Source organism: Orycteropus afer, unplaced genomic scaffold (genome assembly GCF_000298275.1).
Source record: "Orycteropus afer afer isolate SDZICR_OR568_19922 unplaced genomic scaffold, OryAfe1.0 scaffold00024, whole genome shotgun sequence".
Lineage (NCBI taxonomy): Eukaryota > Metazoa > Chordata > Mammalia > Tubulidentata > Orycteropodidae > Orycteropus > Orycteropus afer.
In genome coordinates this window covers 14,749,221-14,767,260 of record NW_006921611.1, presented here as the reverse complement: position 1 = coordinate 14,767,260, position 18,040 = coordinate 14,749,221, and the positions used below count along the sequence as shown (strand labels likewise).

Below are 18,040 nucleotides of genomic sequence, written 5' to 3'. Positions count from 1 at the left end.
CAAACCTACCAGCGGCTCCAAAGGCTGCAAAGATGCAGTCTGTTTCCATAAAGATTTACAGTCTTGGAAATCTTAAGGGGCAGTTCCACTCTGTCCTATAGGATGACTATAGTCAGAATCAATATGATGACACTAGGTTTCATTTGCTTGGGTCTGGCTGGTGTAAATGGTTAAGCACTCAACTACTAATTGAATGGTTGGCAGTCTGAACCCATCCGTAAGTATCTAGAAAGAAAGGCCTGGGCCTGCAATTTGCTTCTGGAAAGTCAGTTTTGGAAACCTTGCAAAGCATGGCTTTACTCTCCACACACTGGGTTGCCATGAGTCGGAATCAACTAGACAGCAATGGATTTTGGGGAGGTCTGGTGGCATAGTGTCTCAGGCATTTGACTGCTTAACCAGAAGGTTGGCGGCTCAAAGCCACCAGCCACTCCTTGGAAGGAAGACTGGGCAATCTACTTCCATAGAGATACCGCCTTGGAACCCAAGGAGGGGTCGCTATGAGTCAGAACCAACTCAATGGCAGGGAGTTTGGTTTTTTAATTTTATATATTATTAAATGGACATTTTGAGGTCAGCCAGCTCTTTCTATTTTCCTTCACCTCGGAAATGCTAAGTTACAACATCCAAGATCAAGCCAATCTCACTCACAGCAGAAGAAGGATGCTGGTAAAGGTGATCATCTCCCAGAAGCACACGGTCAATGTAGCCGGCAGCTCCCCCAGTACAATTTGGATACTTCCCAAAATCTCCAATGCCCCCAGGGCCAAGGTAACCACTATAAACATGAAAAACACATATTTATTTGATAAGACTTCAGAAGGGATAAAAGCATAGCTTAGTTTCTTATGCAGCCTAAAAAAAAAAAAGAGCCTCAAATATGTGCAAACCTAAAAATCTCTGGCTTTCATGCACTCTTGCCAATGCTCTTTGACTTGACTGATCCCCACACTGTTAAGGCAGGAGGCCCAATTTCTGTTCAAAATGACACTTAAAAAAAAAAAAAAGGAGTAATTTCTCTTGACATACACTAAACTCTTCTACCAATACAAAATATGCTTCAGAGGAAAAATCAAATGAAAGAAAATTCTTCTGACTGAGGAACTTGAGAGCTCTAAGCCCATGGCAGAAAATGACATACAGAAAGAAATTATCTATCCAGAAATGGCCTGCACTAGGGTTGTGGCAAAGGGACTAGAAGGAGACAGATAGATTTGAAAACACAATACTAGCAAGACCAACAGTTGATTAGATATGAAAGGTGAGAGAAAGAAGAAGCGTCCAAGAGAACATGCAGCTTTCTGGCTTGGGCATATGGGTGATGCCGCCCACTGAGACAAGATACATAACCGAAATAGACAGCCGGCAGCAAAAGAGTCACATTAGATTCCCTTCCTCACCTCTTCTCACTATCTTAGGTTCTTAGCTGCCAGTTACTCCACACTCTGTAACACTGTGGACCATCTATGTTGGCTGGTATTATGGGTTGAATTGTGCCCCTAAAAAAAGGTATGTTCAAGTCCTAAACATGGTACCAGTGAATGTGATTTTATCTGGAAATAGGATCTTTGTGGACATAATTAGTTAACACAGCATCATACTGGAGTTGAAAAAAAAGACAAAACAAAACTCATTGCCACTGAGTCGGATCTAACTCATAGTGACCCTTCCTTGGGTTTCTGAGGCAATATCACTATAGAAGTAGATTGCTCAATTTTCCCTCCAAGGAGTGGCTGGTGGGTTTGAACTCCCAGCTGTCTGGTTAGTAGTCAAATGCCTTAGGCACTATGCCACCAGAGCTCCCATACTGGAGTAGGGTAAGCCCTAATCCAATATGACTGGTACCCTTACAAAAGAAAGAGAAAAGACAGCAACAGACAGACACAGAGGGAAGACAGCTGTGTGAAGATGGAGGCAGAGATGAGAGTTAGGTTGCCACCAGCCAAGGAATACCTGGGGCTGCCAGAGCTGGGAGAGGCAAGAAAGGATCACCAATTACAGTCTTTCCTCAATTTGGACTTGTAGCCTCCAGAACTGTTACACAATAGTTGTCTATTGTTTTAAGCCATCTTGTCCCCAGCCCTTACCAAAAGAAAGGATTATCTAGAAGCATTCACTTACGTAGGGCATCCAGGAACTGGTAAGAAGAATGTTAAGCTAAGCCAAATGCTTTCTAGCATCAGAATGAAGAGCCACTGTGGCCAGCTGAATACAATGTCCCGCAGAGAAGAGCAGCTTCTCTCCTAAATAAGAAACAGGAAAGAAACAGCCATGAGCTAAATGCAAACAGAAGGGAAAATAATACCCAGTGTAGTGTATGTATCTGGAAAATTCCCTGGAATATTTTTCTTAGCCCTTAGAGTAATAATAAGAAAAAATATATATACATATATGTATACTTAAGATGTATCATGCTGTCTAGAAGGAGCTCTGGTGGCACAACGGTGAAGCATTTGGCTGCTAACCAAAAGGTCAGTGGTTTGAATCTACCAGCTACTCCACATTAAAAAAATGTAGCAGTCTGTTGCTATACAGATTTATAGCCTTGGAAACCCTAAAGGGTTGCTATGAGTTGGAATTGACTCAACATCAATGGGTACATACTGTCTAGATGCTCCCTGTCTATGAAATATCACAGTAAAAACATTGGTAACAAAGAAATCAGGGGACAATTCCACTCTTAGACATATACTCAAGAGAATTAAAAACATACCTGCTCACAAAACCTATACATGAATGTTCATAGCAGTATTACTAGTAATAGCCAAAAATATTAACAACTCAACTGTCCATCAACTGATGGATAAATAAAAGGTGTTTGGTACATCCATACAGTGGAAAATTATCACCAATAAAAAGGAATGAAGTACTGATACATGCTACAACTAGATGAACCTTGAAAATGTGCTGGGTGGAAGAAGCCAGACATAAAAGGCCATATACCATGTATGATTTCATTTATTTGAAATATCCAGAATAGGCAAATCTATAGAAAAAGAAAGTAGATAAATAGTTGCCTGAGGATAGGGGTAGGAAGAGGTAAGAGCAATAGGGAGTGATTGTGAATTGGGATGGGGTTTCTTTTTGGGGTGATGAAAATGTTCTGGAATTAGAGTTATAGTGGTTGCACAACTCTCTGAATATACTAAATACCATGGAACTGTATACTCTTAAAGGTATGTTTTATGATGTGTGAATTGTATCTCAGTAAGACTATTATATACAAATAAATTAATTTAGTTTTAGTTTTTTAAAAATTAAACTTTCGGAGCTATTAGAGTTGAAGGAAGAAGGAATATCAACTATTCTTGATATCACCTTCTGCCTCACTTAATCACAGCTCCCCAGAACAGTCTCTACAGAACCCTTAGGTCCCACAGAAGGACTGAAAACTACTGCTGTAATATTCATGGTTAACCAAGGTCCATGTGCACCTGTACATGTCTTGTCTCCATTTAACCTCAGAAAATCTACAGCCTGAGGATACTGATACACTGATAAGGAGGGGCATAGGAAATAAAGTAATACTGATTAAAAAGCACTCCAAAATGAATAAAACTAGGCAATCACTATAGGAAGAACCAAGAAAGTTTTGAGATTCAGTAATAACCTTGCCAGTTACATATACTGAAGGAAGCTAGAAAACAAATAAAGCTTTATTAATTTATTAAGGAGGAACACAAATGAAAGAATTTAAACATATCCACCTTATTTTTTACGTCTAATGGGAGGGAAAAAAAAATGGCTGTCATCTCAGTAAACTCATGTCCGATATTTATAGTCGGATAGGAGGTAATTACAGAAGAGGTGAGACTTTCACATGCTATTATTAAGAAGAAATAAGAACTAGTGAAGTACAGTACTGTCATCCTCCCATAGTCCACGCTGGCATTATTCTCAAAGCTGAATGCTTACAGCATTTGACTAAATAGACACTGAAATGCTATGTGAGTTTTGGTGTTTTTTTTTTTTTTTTTTTTTTAAATATATCGCTACCATATCCCAAAAAACCAAACCCACTGCCATCAAGTTGATTCTGACTCACAGTGACCACCAAAGGGTTTCTAAGGCTGTAAATATGGAAGCAGACTGCCTCGTCTTTCTCCCAGAGTGGCTAGTGGGTTTGTACCACTAACATTTTCATTAGCAGCACAATGCCTTAACTTTAGCACCACCAGAGCTCCTTATTTTTACCATAGGAAATTGAAAAAATGTCAATACCACCCCCAAGAGACTGAATTACAAGCTAGAAGTTGATGATGCTATTCAGTGTCATCAAGAACACTGGACTAACAGGGTTAAAGAATCTACTGAAGTAGAGTATTGCATTCGTAACTAATAAAGTTCTAAAAACTATACACTAAATTTCAAAGTGGCTTTTTTCCCCTCTTTTTTTAAAAGCAGGGTTTCTTACCGAGGCACAATTTTCAGGCACAGGCTTGGCAAAGAGGAGTTCTAACATGGCAACCACAAAGTAAGTTATGCCCAACCTCTGCAGCACACCAGGAATTCGCACCTTATCCCAAGACACTGCAGAAAACACAAACTGGGTCAAGTGTTAGGCCAACATTTCTCAACTCATCCCAAGGCAACATTATTTTTTCCTAAGGGGAAAAAATATAAATTATATTATATCTAAAAAAACAAAACACCAAACGCACTGCCATCAAGTTGGATCCAACTCATAGTGACCCCTCCTTGGGTTTCCGAGGTGATATCACTACGGAAACAGATTGCCCAACCTTCCTTTTGAGGAGCGGCTGGAGGGTTTGAACTGCCAGCCTTCTAGTTAGCAGTCAAATGCCTTAGGCACTACAGCACCAGAGCCCCCCTATATTTTATCTAAGCAACTCTTTTTTAAACCTTTACAGATAGAAATATAGTACAGTGAGGAGATATGGCTGCAACCCAAGTTCCAAGAACAGACCAATCCCACTCAGCAGGAAGGTCAGGGACAGACCTGAAATCTATGACAGGAAGCAGGCCAGTTGGGAGACTGAAAATGGAATAAAAATGACTTTCTTGGATGTGATGACAGAGCAGGGACTATGTGTAGCCCTGTAGTTCATCTCCTGGCCTTTTCTCAATAGGAACCTAAATTCAACTCTCATGTTCATCAGGAGACTGCAGGCACAGAACAGCCCACCAATCACCTCTCTCTACCCAACAGGCTACACAACTCTATCAGTGGCAGAGAGTGACTCCACAACAAGCTAATCTTATGGGGAGCAATGGTTCACTTTTTGGAGATCCACCAAAGCAACTTTTATGTTACTATTTCCCTTATATAGGAGCCTTATATAGGAGCTCTGGTAGCATAGTGCCTAAGGCACTTGACTGCTAACCAGAAGGCTGGAGGTTCAAACCTACCAGCCACTCCTCGGAAGGAAGATGGGGCAATCTACTTCCATAGTGGTACTGCCTCAGAAACCCAAGGAGGGGTCGCTATGAGTCGGGTCTGACTTGACAGCACAACAACAACAACAACACTACTTCCCTTATGGTTCCAAATGGAAGTGACCTCTACCTCCTCCTAATGCCTACAGCCTTACAGTAAAATTGCTCATTATCTGAGTGATTTAGCTAATAACACTGTAAACCTCTTCAGGACAGTGACTGCCACCTTCCCAGATTATGACACTGGTAACATGCACAGGGCCCACATCCTCCCCTCATTTTTCCCGTCTCACTGGACACCACTAAAGTAATGACAAAACAACTCAGCTGACATGCAAGGAAGTGCTGACAAAGATGGATTCTTGAACTACCACACATTATGGAAAGCTGATGAAATGAAGGTGGCATGAAGGCATGATCTGAAAACTAGGTGACCTAGTCTGGTCCTTGCTCTGCTCCTCACTATACTTTGTATGATCCAGGAAACCACTTCAATCTCTACTGGCCTCAGATTACTCTTCTGTACAACAGAGGGGCTGGAGTATCTTATGGGGCTCCTCCCAGGTCTAAAAATCCCATGAAGATAATAATAATGTCCAAAGTTAACAAGTATTATATATACTTTTCTAGTAATTATTCTTTTTGCAGGTACCTGAGATGGTAGGATTACATTTCTTTCAAATTATAACATGTAGTTTCCGTATTTCAACCAGAATATATAGTAACAGAGGGGGAACAAATACGTACATGGACCAAGGCAATAATTGGGATTCACAATGACAATTCCTATGCAGATTAGCAGGAAACTCCTCCACGCAATTTTCCCCAGCAATTTGAATTTTGAATATCCCCTCTGCAGTATGGAAGTCATTGACAGAAAAATTGAAGACCCCATAATAAATACAAACCTAAAAAGAAAAAGAGCTATTAACAGGTGACCTCTGCCAATTTTTTTAATCTATGTATCACTTTCATTATATAATATATTCCAGAGATGCAATACATAATTTTTAAAAAAAGTAGCCAATTATTAAAATAATATCAGGTTAATAGTGAAAACAAAGATTAAGACATTACTCTGTTGGTCTGTGAGGTATTTTGACAGGAAATCTTTAATTCCTATCTTGGGAGGAAAATCCTTGAGGACTGAGTAGAATTCCAAAGGTCTATCCTACCATTTAGTTATCACAGAGAAACAATGATGCAGATGCTATAATTCAAATAATGTGACATTCACCAATACTCCTTTTCAAAATCCTTAAGAAACAAAACATTTCAATAACTTCTAAATTCACTCCAGCTCCTGAAAGAAAAGTCAAAGCTTTATTTTTCTTCCTCCTATTTGGTCTGAGCCACACACTTCTTTTTTTTTTCCTTTTATAATACTAAACTATTTTATTTTAAAAAAACTAATCAGACTACTAATCAAGGAGCCCTGGTGGTACAAGGCCTTGGTTGATAACCGAAAGGTTGGTGACTCGAACCCATCCAGTGGCACCATGGGAGCCATAAAGATTATAGCCGAGAATATTCTATGGGGGTTGCTATGAGTTGGAGCCAACTTGATAGCACCTAGATGTCGATGCTAATATTAGGGAGGCTGGACGAGGGGTAAATGGGATCTCTGTACAATTTCTGCAACCTTTTTATGAAGGTATTTCAAAACGGAAAATTAGACAAAAAAAAAATCCTATGGGGCAATTTTACTCTAAGTTGAAATTAATTCAACGGCACCTAACACAATTTTTCACATTATTTGGCTAAGGGTTACAGAAATGAAGAGTTTGTGCTAGGTGTCCCCTGGCTTCCCCTCCTGGAGTTAATCTACTCAGACAAAAGCCCCTAATAACAGGAATAGGAAGCAACCTACTTGCTCTGTCAAGAACCTCAGAGAATATACATAAATAATAAGCAAGTTTCCAAGAATACAGAACTTTCCTCTACCAAATCCTTCAAAAAACAAAACAAAATCTCCAAAAACAGTCTGAGTTCATATTAACAATAGAACCAAGGACATAAAAAAATGGATGGGAGTAGCTCAAAGAATCATAGCAAAGATACAAATTTCACATGGTATAGGAAGAATTCTTTAAGAATAGGCCATGATGATCAGAGATAGAGTTTGGTCACTCCCCTATTACGGACAGCCCCTGGGTACACTTGCCATTTAATGTTGTGTAAATGTGCCTGCACTCTGAAATAAATGAATCAACCCCTACTTGCAACAAATTCTTCATTACAATCACTTTCACTTGCTGCATATGTAGCATTTTTTTTTTTTTTAAATCAATGAAAAGGCTTCCAGCCTTTTCTTGCAGTAACTCCAAAACCCACTACGGTGGAGTCAATTCCAACTCATGGCAACTCTATAAAATAGGGCAGAACTGCTCCCATAGGGTTTCCAAGGCCATTAATCTTTATGGAAGCAGACTGTCACATTTTCCCCCCATTTTCTTGCACTAAAATAAAAAACTAAACCCAATGCCATCGAGTCAATTCTGACTCATAGTAATCCCATAGGACAGAGTTGAACTGTCCCATAGGGTTTCCAAAGCTACATACATCTTTACAGAAGCAAACTACCTCATCTTTCTCCCATGAGCAGCTGATAGGTTTGAAGCACCTACCTTTTGGTTAGCAGTGAAATGATGTAACCACTGTGTCAACAAATAAGAACCATATGTACTTGGCCTGATATACCTACAAATCCTTAAAGACATAGGAACTGATCTTATTCATAACCCAGGGACCATCTGTTTTCTAAATTTTAATTTATTACTATCATTTCCTTGTTATGAACTTATCAGTACTAACTGATACCAATACTGTTACTTCTTTTAGGAAATATGATTTTATACTTTCAAAATAATCAAAACCAAACTCACTGCCATGGCGTCAATTCCAACTCATAGTGACTCTCACTGGGTTTCTGAGGGGGTATGAAAGTAGACTGCCCCATCTTCCTTCCAAGAGTGGCTGCTGTGTATGAATTGCTAACCTTCTGGTTAGTAGTCAAATGCCTTAGGCACTATGCCACCAGAGCTCCTTACTTTCAAGATCAGTGGCATTTAACTACATAGTTAGAATTTACGATTCCCTGTAAGATTCCAGGATCCAGTATATCATATATACACTAACAAAATGTTTTCCTACACAAAACCACACTTTTATGCTCATATATTTTACGGATGAACTATACCAAACATAAGAATTATTTCTAGAAGGACCTCATAACAGCAAAGACCTATGCATATGCCTGCGACCCAGAACTAAAGGCTGAGCTCAGAAAGAGGTTCCAGGGTCATTTAAAAAAAAAAAAAAAAAAGAGAACTGTAGAAGAGATGATGGAACCAAAAACCAAACTCACTGCCATAGAGTCATTTTTGACTCATAGTGACCCCTCCTTGGGTTTCTGAGGGGGTTTCTCTATGGAAGTAGATTGCCCACTCTTCCTTCCCAGGAGTGACTGGGTAGGTTTGAACTGCCAACCTTCTGGTTAGCAGTCAAATGCCTTAGGCACAATGCCTCCAGAGCTCAGTAAACACAGAGAAATCATTAACTCACCATGGAAATACAAGGTCAGCCACTGTCAGTCCTGTAGAACAACATAAGCACAGATATTAAGAAAAAGAACTCTGAAATATAAATATGCCCTAAATTGAGAATGGCTCTACTATGTACTGATACAGAAAATAAGCTCACACAGACAGTATAGAGGAAAACAGTGAGGTTAAAAAAAACACACACAAGCACATGCAAACAGATTACTCCCTTAAGGCTCTGCAACCAGTTACAGACCCAGGGCATTTCCAATAAACATTACAGAATACCAGAGAACCAAACTAGAAGTATATAGGCAAATTCCTGATCTCTGAGTAGTGCAGTAAGAGCTATTCAAAATCCATTTCTGAAACAACTACCAAGCTGGATTCACAGGCATTATTCAACACCACAGAGACCAATCTCAGTTCAATGGCACCCCAAGGTGAGTCATGAATCTTAGAAACAGAATCCCCACGAATGCTGTATCTGTAATGAAAAGCATAGCTAGACTAGGAAATTGATCATTTATAACCAAGTATTAACATCTTCTGTAGAGTCCCACAGTCCCCCAGCAAGGACCTTTGAGGTCTCATAGATACATAGTGAAACATTATGGATGCACAGCACACTCAAGGACAAACAAAACTAAAGGGCTAACAGGATACTCTACTGGTCATTCTATGGGGCAGGAGCTCTGCAGCTCAGAGGGGGCTGCTGGGGCCTCATCTGGAGCAGCTGGGGTTTGCTGAGTGATTCTCCCACCCTATGGTTCTCTGAATGGACCTGTGGGAGTGGTGCTGTCTTTAGGAAATACTTTACCGTTCCAACTTGCATGTTTGAAGTACCAATATTTTCCTCCTCCATAATTCACAAAGACCATGAGTATGAGAGCGATCCTACAAAGCCAACAAAGAGAACACCTTCAGGGTTATCTTATGTGACATGAAATGACCGAACTACAAGAAATACATGTATATCTACAAGGTACAGTCATGCAATAATGCCATTCTATCAAACTGTTTATAACACTAAGTAAGATTTATAGAGCAAGAAACAATTATTTTTCTAATCACTACAATTGTTGTTGTTATGTGCCATTGAGTCAGCCCCGACTCATAGAGACTCCTCCTTGGGTTTCCAAGGCAGTATCACTATGGAAGTAGATTGCCCCATCTTCCTTCCGAGGAGTGGCTGGTGGGTTTGAACCGTCAGCCTTCTGGTTAGCAGTCAAGTGCCTTAGGCACTAAGCTACCAGAGCTCCCATCACTACAATTAGAACCATACAATTAATTAACTTCTGTTGCCAGTATCTCCAACATTATGTCTTAAGAAAAATTTATACCAGTACTAAAACATTTAACTTGAAAACAAAGTGAAACACTTCCAATAACTCAATTTTGTGCTCATTATTTTTGATGTTTCAGGCAAATGAACTATATAGTAGAAGGCACATGGACAAGAAGGTTCACATTTTGGCTCTGTCTCTCTCATTAGACATTAGGACCATGGCAAGATTCTCATCAGTTACCTCAGTTTCTTCATCTGTGAAGGAGGGGAATGTGCAATACCCTATACAGTGATTGGGAGCTCTGGTGGCACAGCGCCTAAGGCATATGACTGCTAACCAGAAGGCTGGCAGTTCAAAACCACCAGCCACTCCTCAGGAGGAAGATGGAGCAATATACTTCCATAGTGATACCACCTCGGAAACCCAAGGAGGGGTCACTATGAGTTGGAGTCAACTCGACGGCAATGAGTTTGGGTTTTTTTTTTAATGCACTACCTATTCATGAGAATATGTTATAGCACCTCACCAGCACACTTAGCAAATGTCAGCTTCTGTCTAATCTTTGAATATCTCATCTCCAAAAGTAGCAATGATAATCAGAAAGAAAGAAGAATGCAATAAAATATATTCTGGATATGCTATTGTTTGTACTAATTCTGCAGAATGCAGGGAATGAAGACTTTAGTAGGTTAATAGGGGGAAGGACGGAGACTCTGGTGCCCAACTGCCTGGCTTTACCAGTTAGTACCTGTGTGACCTTGGACAAGTTACCTAACCCTGTGGCTCGAGTTCTTTACCTGAAAAACATATTAAAATATCTACTTAATTGAATTGTTGGAGTCTCTGGGTGGTGCAAATGGCTAACACGCTTAACTGCAAACTGAAAGATCAGAAGTTCAAGTCCACCCCAAGGCACCAAGGAAGGCAGGCCTCGTGATCAACTTCTGAAAAATCAGCCGTTGAAAACCTTATGAAGCACAGTTCTACTCCGATACACATGGGATTGTCATGACTCAGAATCCACTCCATGACAATTGATTTGGTTAACTGGATTGTTAAGAGATTAAATAAATAAGACAAATTGAAACAGTGCCTGGCTCTTTGGGAGAAATAAAAAAAAATCATTAGCTGTTATTATCATTATTATTATTACCTAGATTCAAATACACCCACCAAGTATACTCAGAGCTCTGGCATTTGCACTGAGGTTATCACTGGGATTCAAAAGGTGTTGGTGGGCAGACATGAAAGAATTGATACCTAAATATTTATTTCAAGCTAAATCATTTTATACTTTACTTTCAGAGTTTGGTCCTGGTTTTCATTTTCCTACCAAAGCTATAAAACAGTAACAATTTACTATATGAATCCACGAACATGTTATCAAAAGATTGAATACCAGAGTATTCGAGATGTCTTGCTAGCACGGTGAAGAATATGTATTGATTTTTCCACACTTCGCCATTTCATTTCTAAGCTAGCACTTCTTTTCATTTCTCAAGCTACTGTCTGGACATGGTGTTTCAATTTGTAGCCCTGAGTACAGCTCCTGGTCTAAACGTAAATGACCTTAACTCAGCAGAATCTATACACAAGTAGAAACTGGTCTGGTGATGTGACAACACCCTTATCTCTATCAACATGTTATATTGCTACCATGACCGTTTTCAAGTAAGGGGAGGCTGCTGACATTATTTTACATCCAAGAAATCCTTTCTAGCCTACAAACTAAAGGATATGTAAAATGATTACCTTAAATTACCAGTGTGTTTAATGTAAATATGTAGTCCTATGACTACCTGTATCCACCGTGTTACAAGGGAGCTCCACGTACCCCCTGAATGTGTCTATACAGCGGAGGCGGGGTGGGGGTGCAGACAGGCGCCACACTTCTGGCTGAGTATCACCACTGAGAGGGTCTGCCCTGCTTGGAGATCCTAGCTCCTTCAGGAAAAAAGGAGAAAGAAAGGACAATATACAATGCTAAGGTATAGATGTCATTTTTCTATTTTTTAGGGAAGAAATTAACAGAGTAAAAAGCTAAATACAGTTTTTCTCAGCAACAGATTAATTTGTTTTTGTAAAAATCTCATCTAGAGGTTTAGTTTCTCACTTTGTCTGCTTTTTGTGCTTTTTGCCAGAGGCAATGTTGCCAACATGGTCACAAAGAACTGCTCCACAGTACATCCAGTTACAAGAGTGGAAGCCAATGTGACTATAAATGAGACTGAGTTTATTAATACAAATTTATTGATATACTTAACCAGTATGGTATAGGTCATCAGCATTTATAAATTTAATATTGATGCCTTTAGTCTTTTGTTTTAATCTTGATACTCTCTCCTCTTAACTTGATCAATTCAACACTGCTACTCTGCAGAGTGAAAAATGTCTCTACATTGTACTACAGCCCAAGGTTTCAATCTCACTGAAGAAGGAGAAAAGCATGGAGCCTTTGAAAAAAGCTGAGGAGAAGGCTACTTTTTATTAAGAGCATAGGCATCCTTTGCCAGGAGACCAAAAAACTGGATGGTGCCCAGCTCCCATTACTGAATGCTTTCTTCAAAGATAATAAAGAAACCTGATCAAGGGGAAAAATGTGGAGCAGAATTTCACATGGTCATGGAATCCAGACTTTCTGATGCCATGGAGGCTGGGTGGACCCTCAAAACTAGTGCCCTGAGATAAGCTTTAAACCTTCAACCAAAAATATTCCCTGAAGTCTTCTTTAAGGAGCTCTTGTGGCACAGTGCCTAAGGCATTTGACTGCTAACCACGAGGCTGGCAGTTCAAACCTACCAGCCACTTCAGGGAAGGAAGATCGGGCAAGCTATTTCCCGATTTACTGCCTCAGATATCCAATGGGGGTCACTATGAGTCAGAATCGACTTGATGGTCATGGGTTTGGTTTTTTGGGGTTTGGAAGTCTTCTTCAAACCAAGCAATTGTTGTTGTTGTTGTTATGTGCTGTCGAGTTGGACCCGACTCATAGCGACCCCTCCTTGGGTTGCCGAGGCAGTATCACTACGGAAGTAGATTGCCCAATCTTCCTTCCGAGGAGTGGCTGGTGGGTTTGAACCGCCAGCCTTCTGGCTAGCAGTCAAGGGCCTTAGGCACTACATTACCAGAGCTCCTAACCAAGCAATAGTTTGGCTTAAATAGTAAAGAAAGTCTGCCTTTAGCACTGTGCACTTTTAAAGAACTGTCTATATGGGATCAAATTGACAACAGCAACTAGAAAGGTTAGACAGGAAGCTTAGGGGGCAGAGAGCTTATCTTAATGGTGGAGGGATAATTCAGAAAAGAATGGTGAGGATGGTTACACAACTCGAAGAACAAAAAATGTCCCTGAATTGGACATGCAGAAATTATTGAACTGGTGTAGGTTTTGCTGTGCATATTTTCAACAAAAAATTTTAAAAATTGTTTTTTCAAAAAGAACACAGGACACATGATGTGGTCTTCCACAATATAAATATGATTAATTAAACTAGCTAATCATAATTTATCAAACAGGGAATTGTAAATTTCAAATTTCATCCAGACCCTACAGGATGCATTCTAATAACTCACAGAATTGATGAGGCGATCAGTTTCTCGAGAATTTATTGCTTTAGAAATCCAATTATTAAAGTCATCCAAACTGTAAACAATAAAAGTCTCTGTTAATTTATTTTGTCAGAATTTTCTGAATGATTGGATATCATATTAAAATAAATTAAGATTCATATTCTATATAAGTCATAGAATTAAACATCTTAGTTTTTTTCACAAAATAAAAACAAATCAAAGTTTATAGGAGTCCTAATTACAAACATGCAACCCTTACAGCAGTTTCCTCATCAGTAAAATAGGAATAATGATAAAACTTCCATTAGAGAGCTATCCTAAAAGCTAGATGAGATCATTATTTCCTGTGGCTGGGAATCTTATTAATGATATTGTTAAAATCAAAATAGTGAAAAAACTGAAAACAACCAAAATGTCCTCAATACAGGAATGACTAAACTCTGTGGCATAGTTACAACTATTGAAAATAACAAGAATATGGGCTCTGTCCATAAACTGAAATATGAACAGAATCCATTAAATATAAAAGGCAAAACCCCAATCCCATTCTCTATGATAACTAAATAAAATGCATGTTTATGCACACTGAGAAAGTTTTTGAAAGTAACTTTGGAGTGATTCAAACTGTTAATATAATATTTACTGGGTTCTTTTTTCTCTATGGTTGCTTTAGGCAGAATAGATATCCAGATGGTATTAAACTGATTTGCATGATAACAAAAGATAAACATATTAACTGTGTTTTCTTTAAAATAAAATTTCTACTTGGGAAAAAAAAACTTTCAAAAAGTATATACAGTATTGGCCTTGAAAAACAAAACTACCCGTTTTGCATAAATTTTGCCACATTTGAATTATCCAGTGCACAGAATTTTTTTCCTTTTCCTTTTGTGTTTTTTCCCCTTTGCCATGGAAAGTTTCAAGCATATACATAAGTAGGGAAACTAGTATAATAACCTCCACATGCCCACCACTCAGGTCCAATAAATAAGTATTTACATGAAGCTCATTTCATTTCATCTACACTTCTACCCAGTAACCCTCACTCCTGCCTTGGATTGATAATTTTAAAGAAAATCCCAGACGTTATATTGTTTCATCCATAAACACTTCAGTATATAAGTCTAAAAAACAGACTATTTTTATTTATACATATAACTACAGGACCACTGTTGTTTGTTGTTGTTATGTGCCATCGAGTCGGCCCCGACTCATAGCGACCCCTCCTTGGGTTTCCGAGGCAGTATCACTACGGAAGTAGGATTGCCCAACCTCCCTTCCGAGGAGTGGCTGGTGGGTTTGAACCGCCAGCCGTCTGGTTAGCAAGCAAGTGTCTTAGCCACTATGCTACCAGGGCTCCCATTACAGGACCACTACCACCTTTTCAAATATTAACATTAATTCCTTATATCATCATACAACTAGTTCAAGTTCCCCAACAGTCTCATATTTTTTTTTTACAGTTAATTGTTCAAATCAGTACAAACCACACATACAAAGCATACATTTTTCATTGCTTCTCTTTTTTTGCTTCCTCCTCCTACAACTCAGCTTTCCATTCTAGTTTCTACAGCACTGATAATACCATCATCACAAAATGGAGACATTTTAAGGAAGGGTGAAAAAGAGAAGTTAGGATATTGGGAGGGAAAAAAAATAAAAAACCACAAGAAAAACCTTAATTCTCTCGTGCATGCTTGTTCCCCTAGTGAAAAGGAGAAAGGTACTTTATTCTCACTATTTGTTCAGATTCTTTTCTGGTTCAGTCTAATTTGAACTTCCCTGGACATTTATGGGTATGCTGGAAAGTGAAGGGTAAAAAACAAGGGACTGTGGCTTTGCAAAAAACACCATTCTGCCCAGAGGGTAGAAAGCTGAATCACGTGCAAAGAAGAGTTTCAATTCCGCAGTAGGATAAGATGGAATTTCTTTTTCAAGTGCTTGATGGCAGCTATCAATTACTTTAAAAAAAGTGATGCACAAATTGACTCATATTAAAAACACCAAATGAAAAGACTAATAAACTTGATTATCATTTGCATGTTATCAGGATTGAGAAGATAACATCTTAATTCAAAGAAATGAAACTCCTCTGCTAGGACTTTGTCCCTAGAAAGCAATTAAGTTAAATGCCTGCTCTGAGCAGCAAGTAGTTCTCCCCTATACAAGGTCAGGTTTCTCATACTTACAATTTAATTCTAGGCTGTATAAAGGTAGAGTCAGAAAACTCCCCAAGTTTCAGCGTTTCCCTAAGCTAGGTTTTTGTTGTTTTTCAATTTGGATACAGTTCACCAATAAATTCAAATAATCTTATTCCTTTTAAAACAGGGAAGTTTATGAAACCAGGCCTGGATTTATCTTACTTCTTTTTTTTTCTCTTTTTTCTAATCTCTTGATTCCTCTCAGTAGAATTACTTTTAACTGGGTAGTTGAAATAAAATCCCTCTCCAGAGCTGGAAGCTGGACTAAAGGGAGGGCTACAGCGCTTAGAACTAGAGAAGGCAAAGAGAATCCAGTATGGCAGCCTCCTCCTCAATTACCACAGACTGTTTCCACCAGGTACAAAGCAGAGGTATGAAATTTTTTTCAGTAAAAAATAATTTCCCAAGCATTTTCTTCTACTTTTCAAGGAGGACTGAAGGAGCCCTGGTGGTACAGTGGTTAAAGTGCTTGGCTACAAACCAAAAGGTCAGTGGTTTGAAACCACTAGCCACTTCACGGGAGAATGATGTGGCAGCCTGCTTCTGTAGAGACCACAGCCTCGGAAACCATATGGGATTCTGCTCTGTCCTACAGGATCACCATGATTCAGAATCAACTTGATGGTGGCGGGTTTTGGGTCTTGGGGAGGACTGAAGGCAAAATTCATTGGAACTAGGTTAGCAATACCCTGAAGTCAGGGGTCATTCTTATTCTACACTGAACCTCAAATACTTAAGACTAGACATGGTGGCATAGTGCGTAAGGCATATGACTGCTAACCAGAAGGTTGGTGGTTCAAACCCACCAGCCACTCCTCAGAAGGAAGACTGGACAATCTACTTATGTAGAGATACAGCCTCAGAAACCCAAGGAGGAGTTGTAATGAGTCAGATCGGACTTATTGGCAGTGAGTTTTTTGAGAGGACATGGTGGACCCACAATAAATGTTCATTTAATGTTTTGGATCAAGGACTCAATAGATGGATTTTGATCAAAGGGAGGAAAAATGTTGAACAGAACTTTAATTTTTTATTGAAAACTAGGTTTACTGGATACACTGAGACCTGAGGAACTCCAAATCTATTGCCTGGAAACAATGTTTAAACCTTGAACTGAAACTATCTCATGAAGTCATCTTTAAATTACAAAAATTTACCTCCTTTAATAAAAACTGTTTGCCTTGAACACCGTGCTCTTTTCAAGAATTATCTATAAGAGATCAAATGGACAACTATAAAACATAGATGAGAACTTTAAGGAGCAGAGGGTCTAAATTAACAGTGGTGAAACAATATGGGCAGAAACAGGGAGAATGGTGACACAATGCAAAGAAAGTAACCATCATCAATGAACTGAGCATGTACATGGATGGGTGCATTCTTTGCTGTGGATGTTTTCACTGACAATAAAAAAATATTAGTAAAAAAATATGTTCATTTAATCAAGAAGTAATGGTCATCTGAAGGGTCAAAACTAGCCTTTCTGAATATATTATTTCTGTGTTCTAGTTTCCCAAATTGTGTCTTTGTCTAACATCAACTTACCTCAGTAAAAGCCTTAAAAAGGATACTGCAATGATTACTGCCAGACCAATAAGGAATGCAATACTCACAGCTATAAAAAGAAATGAAAAAAAAAAAAATCACCAAAAATATCATCATTAAAGTTGTCACGTCATTACATTTAATCTACAAGTGAAAGAAAAGCTCTATATTCTCATGCTAAATTTCCTACCAACAACTTAGAATGCTTTTCACCAGGGGAGTACTAATATTCATTACTGAAAATAGCTAACAAATGCAAAAGTAGAGAGAACTGTATAATAAACCTGCATATATCTATCACTTAGATTCTAAAATTATCAAGATTTTGTTACTTCATTTTTTGGCTGAAGTATTTTAAAGCCATTCTCAAGCATCATGTCATTCCATCCCAAAGTGAATCTCTAAAGCATATGGAACTGGTAAAATAAACATCATGTGCCTCCTGACATGATGCACTAACAAAGGTACAAAATCACTTCTGTAGTCTTCATACCAA

The 18,040-nt window shown here is 38.8% G+C and overlaps 1 protein-coding gene across 1 annotated transcript in view; it reads right to left on the bottom strand.

The window, feature by feature from the left end:
• Positions 1 to 18,040, bottom strand: part of HGSNAT (heparan-alpha-glucosaminide N-acetyltransferase) — a 39,016-nt gene that overhangs the window by 8,922 nt on the left and 12,054 nt on the right. Inside the window, exons 6-14 of the mRNA XM_007935041.1 lie at positions 17,545 to 17,614; positions 13,802 to 13,871; positions 12,063 to 12,172; positions 9,760 to 9,836; positions 8,962 to 8,992; positions 6,145 to 6,305; positions 4,415 to 4,530; positions 2,122 to 2,243; positions 652 to 778 (exon numbers count right to left, since the gene is read on the bottom strand). Of these exons, the coding sequence (XP_007933232.1) occupies positions 652 to 778; positions 2,122 to 2,243; positions 4,415 to 4,530; positions 6,145 to 6,305; positions 8,962 to 8,992; positions 9,760 to 9,836; positions 12,063 to 12,172; positions 13,802 to 13,871; positions 17,545 to 17,614 (884 nt within the window). The remainder of the gene's footprint in view (positions 1 to 651; positions 779 to 2,121; positions 2,244 to 4,414; positions 4,531 to 6,144; positions 6,306 to 8,961; positions 8,993 to 9,759; positions 9,837 to 12,062; positions 12,173 to 13,801; positions 13,872 to 17,544; positions 17,615 to 18,040) is intronic.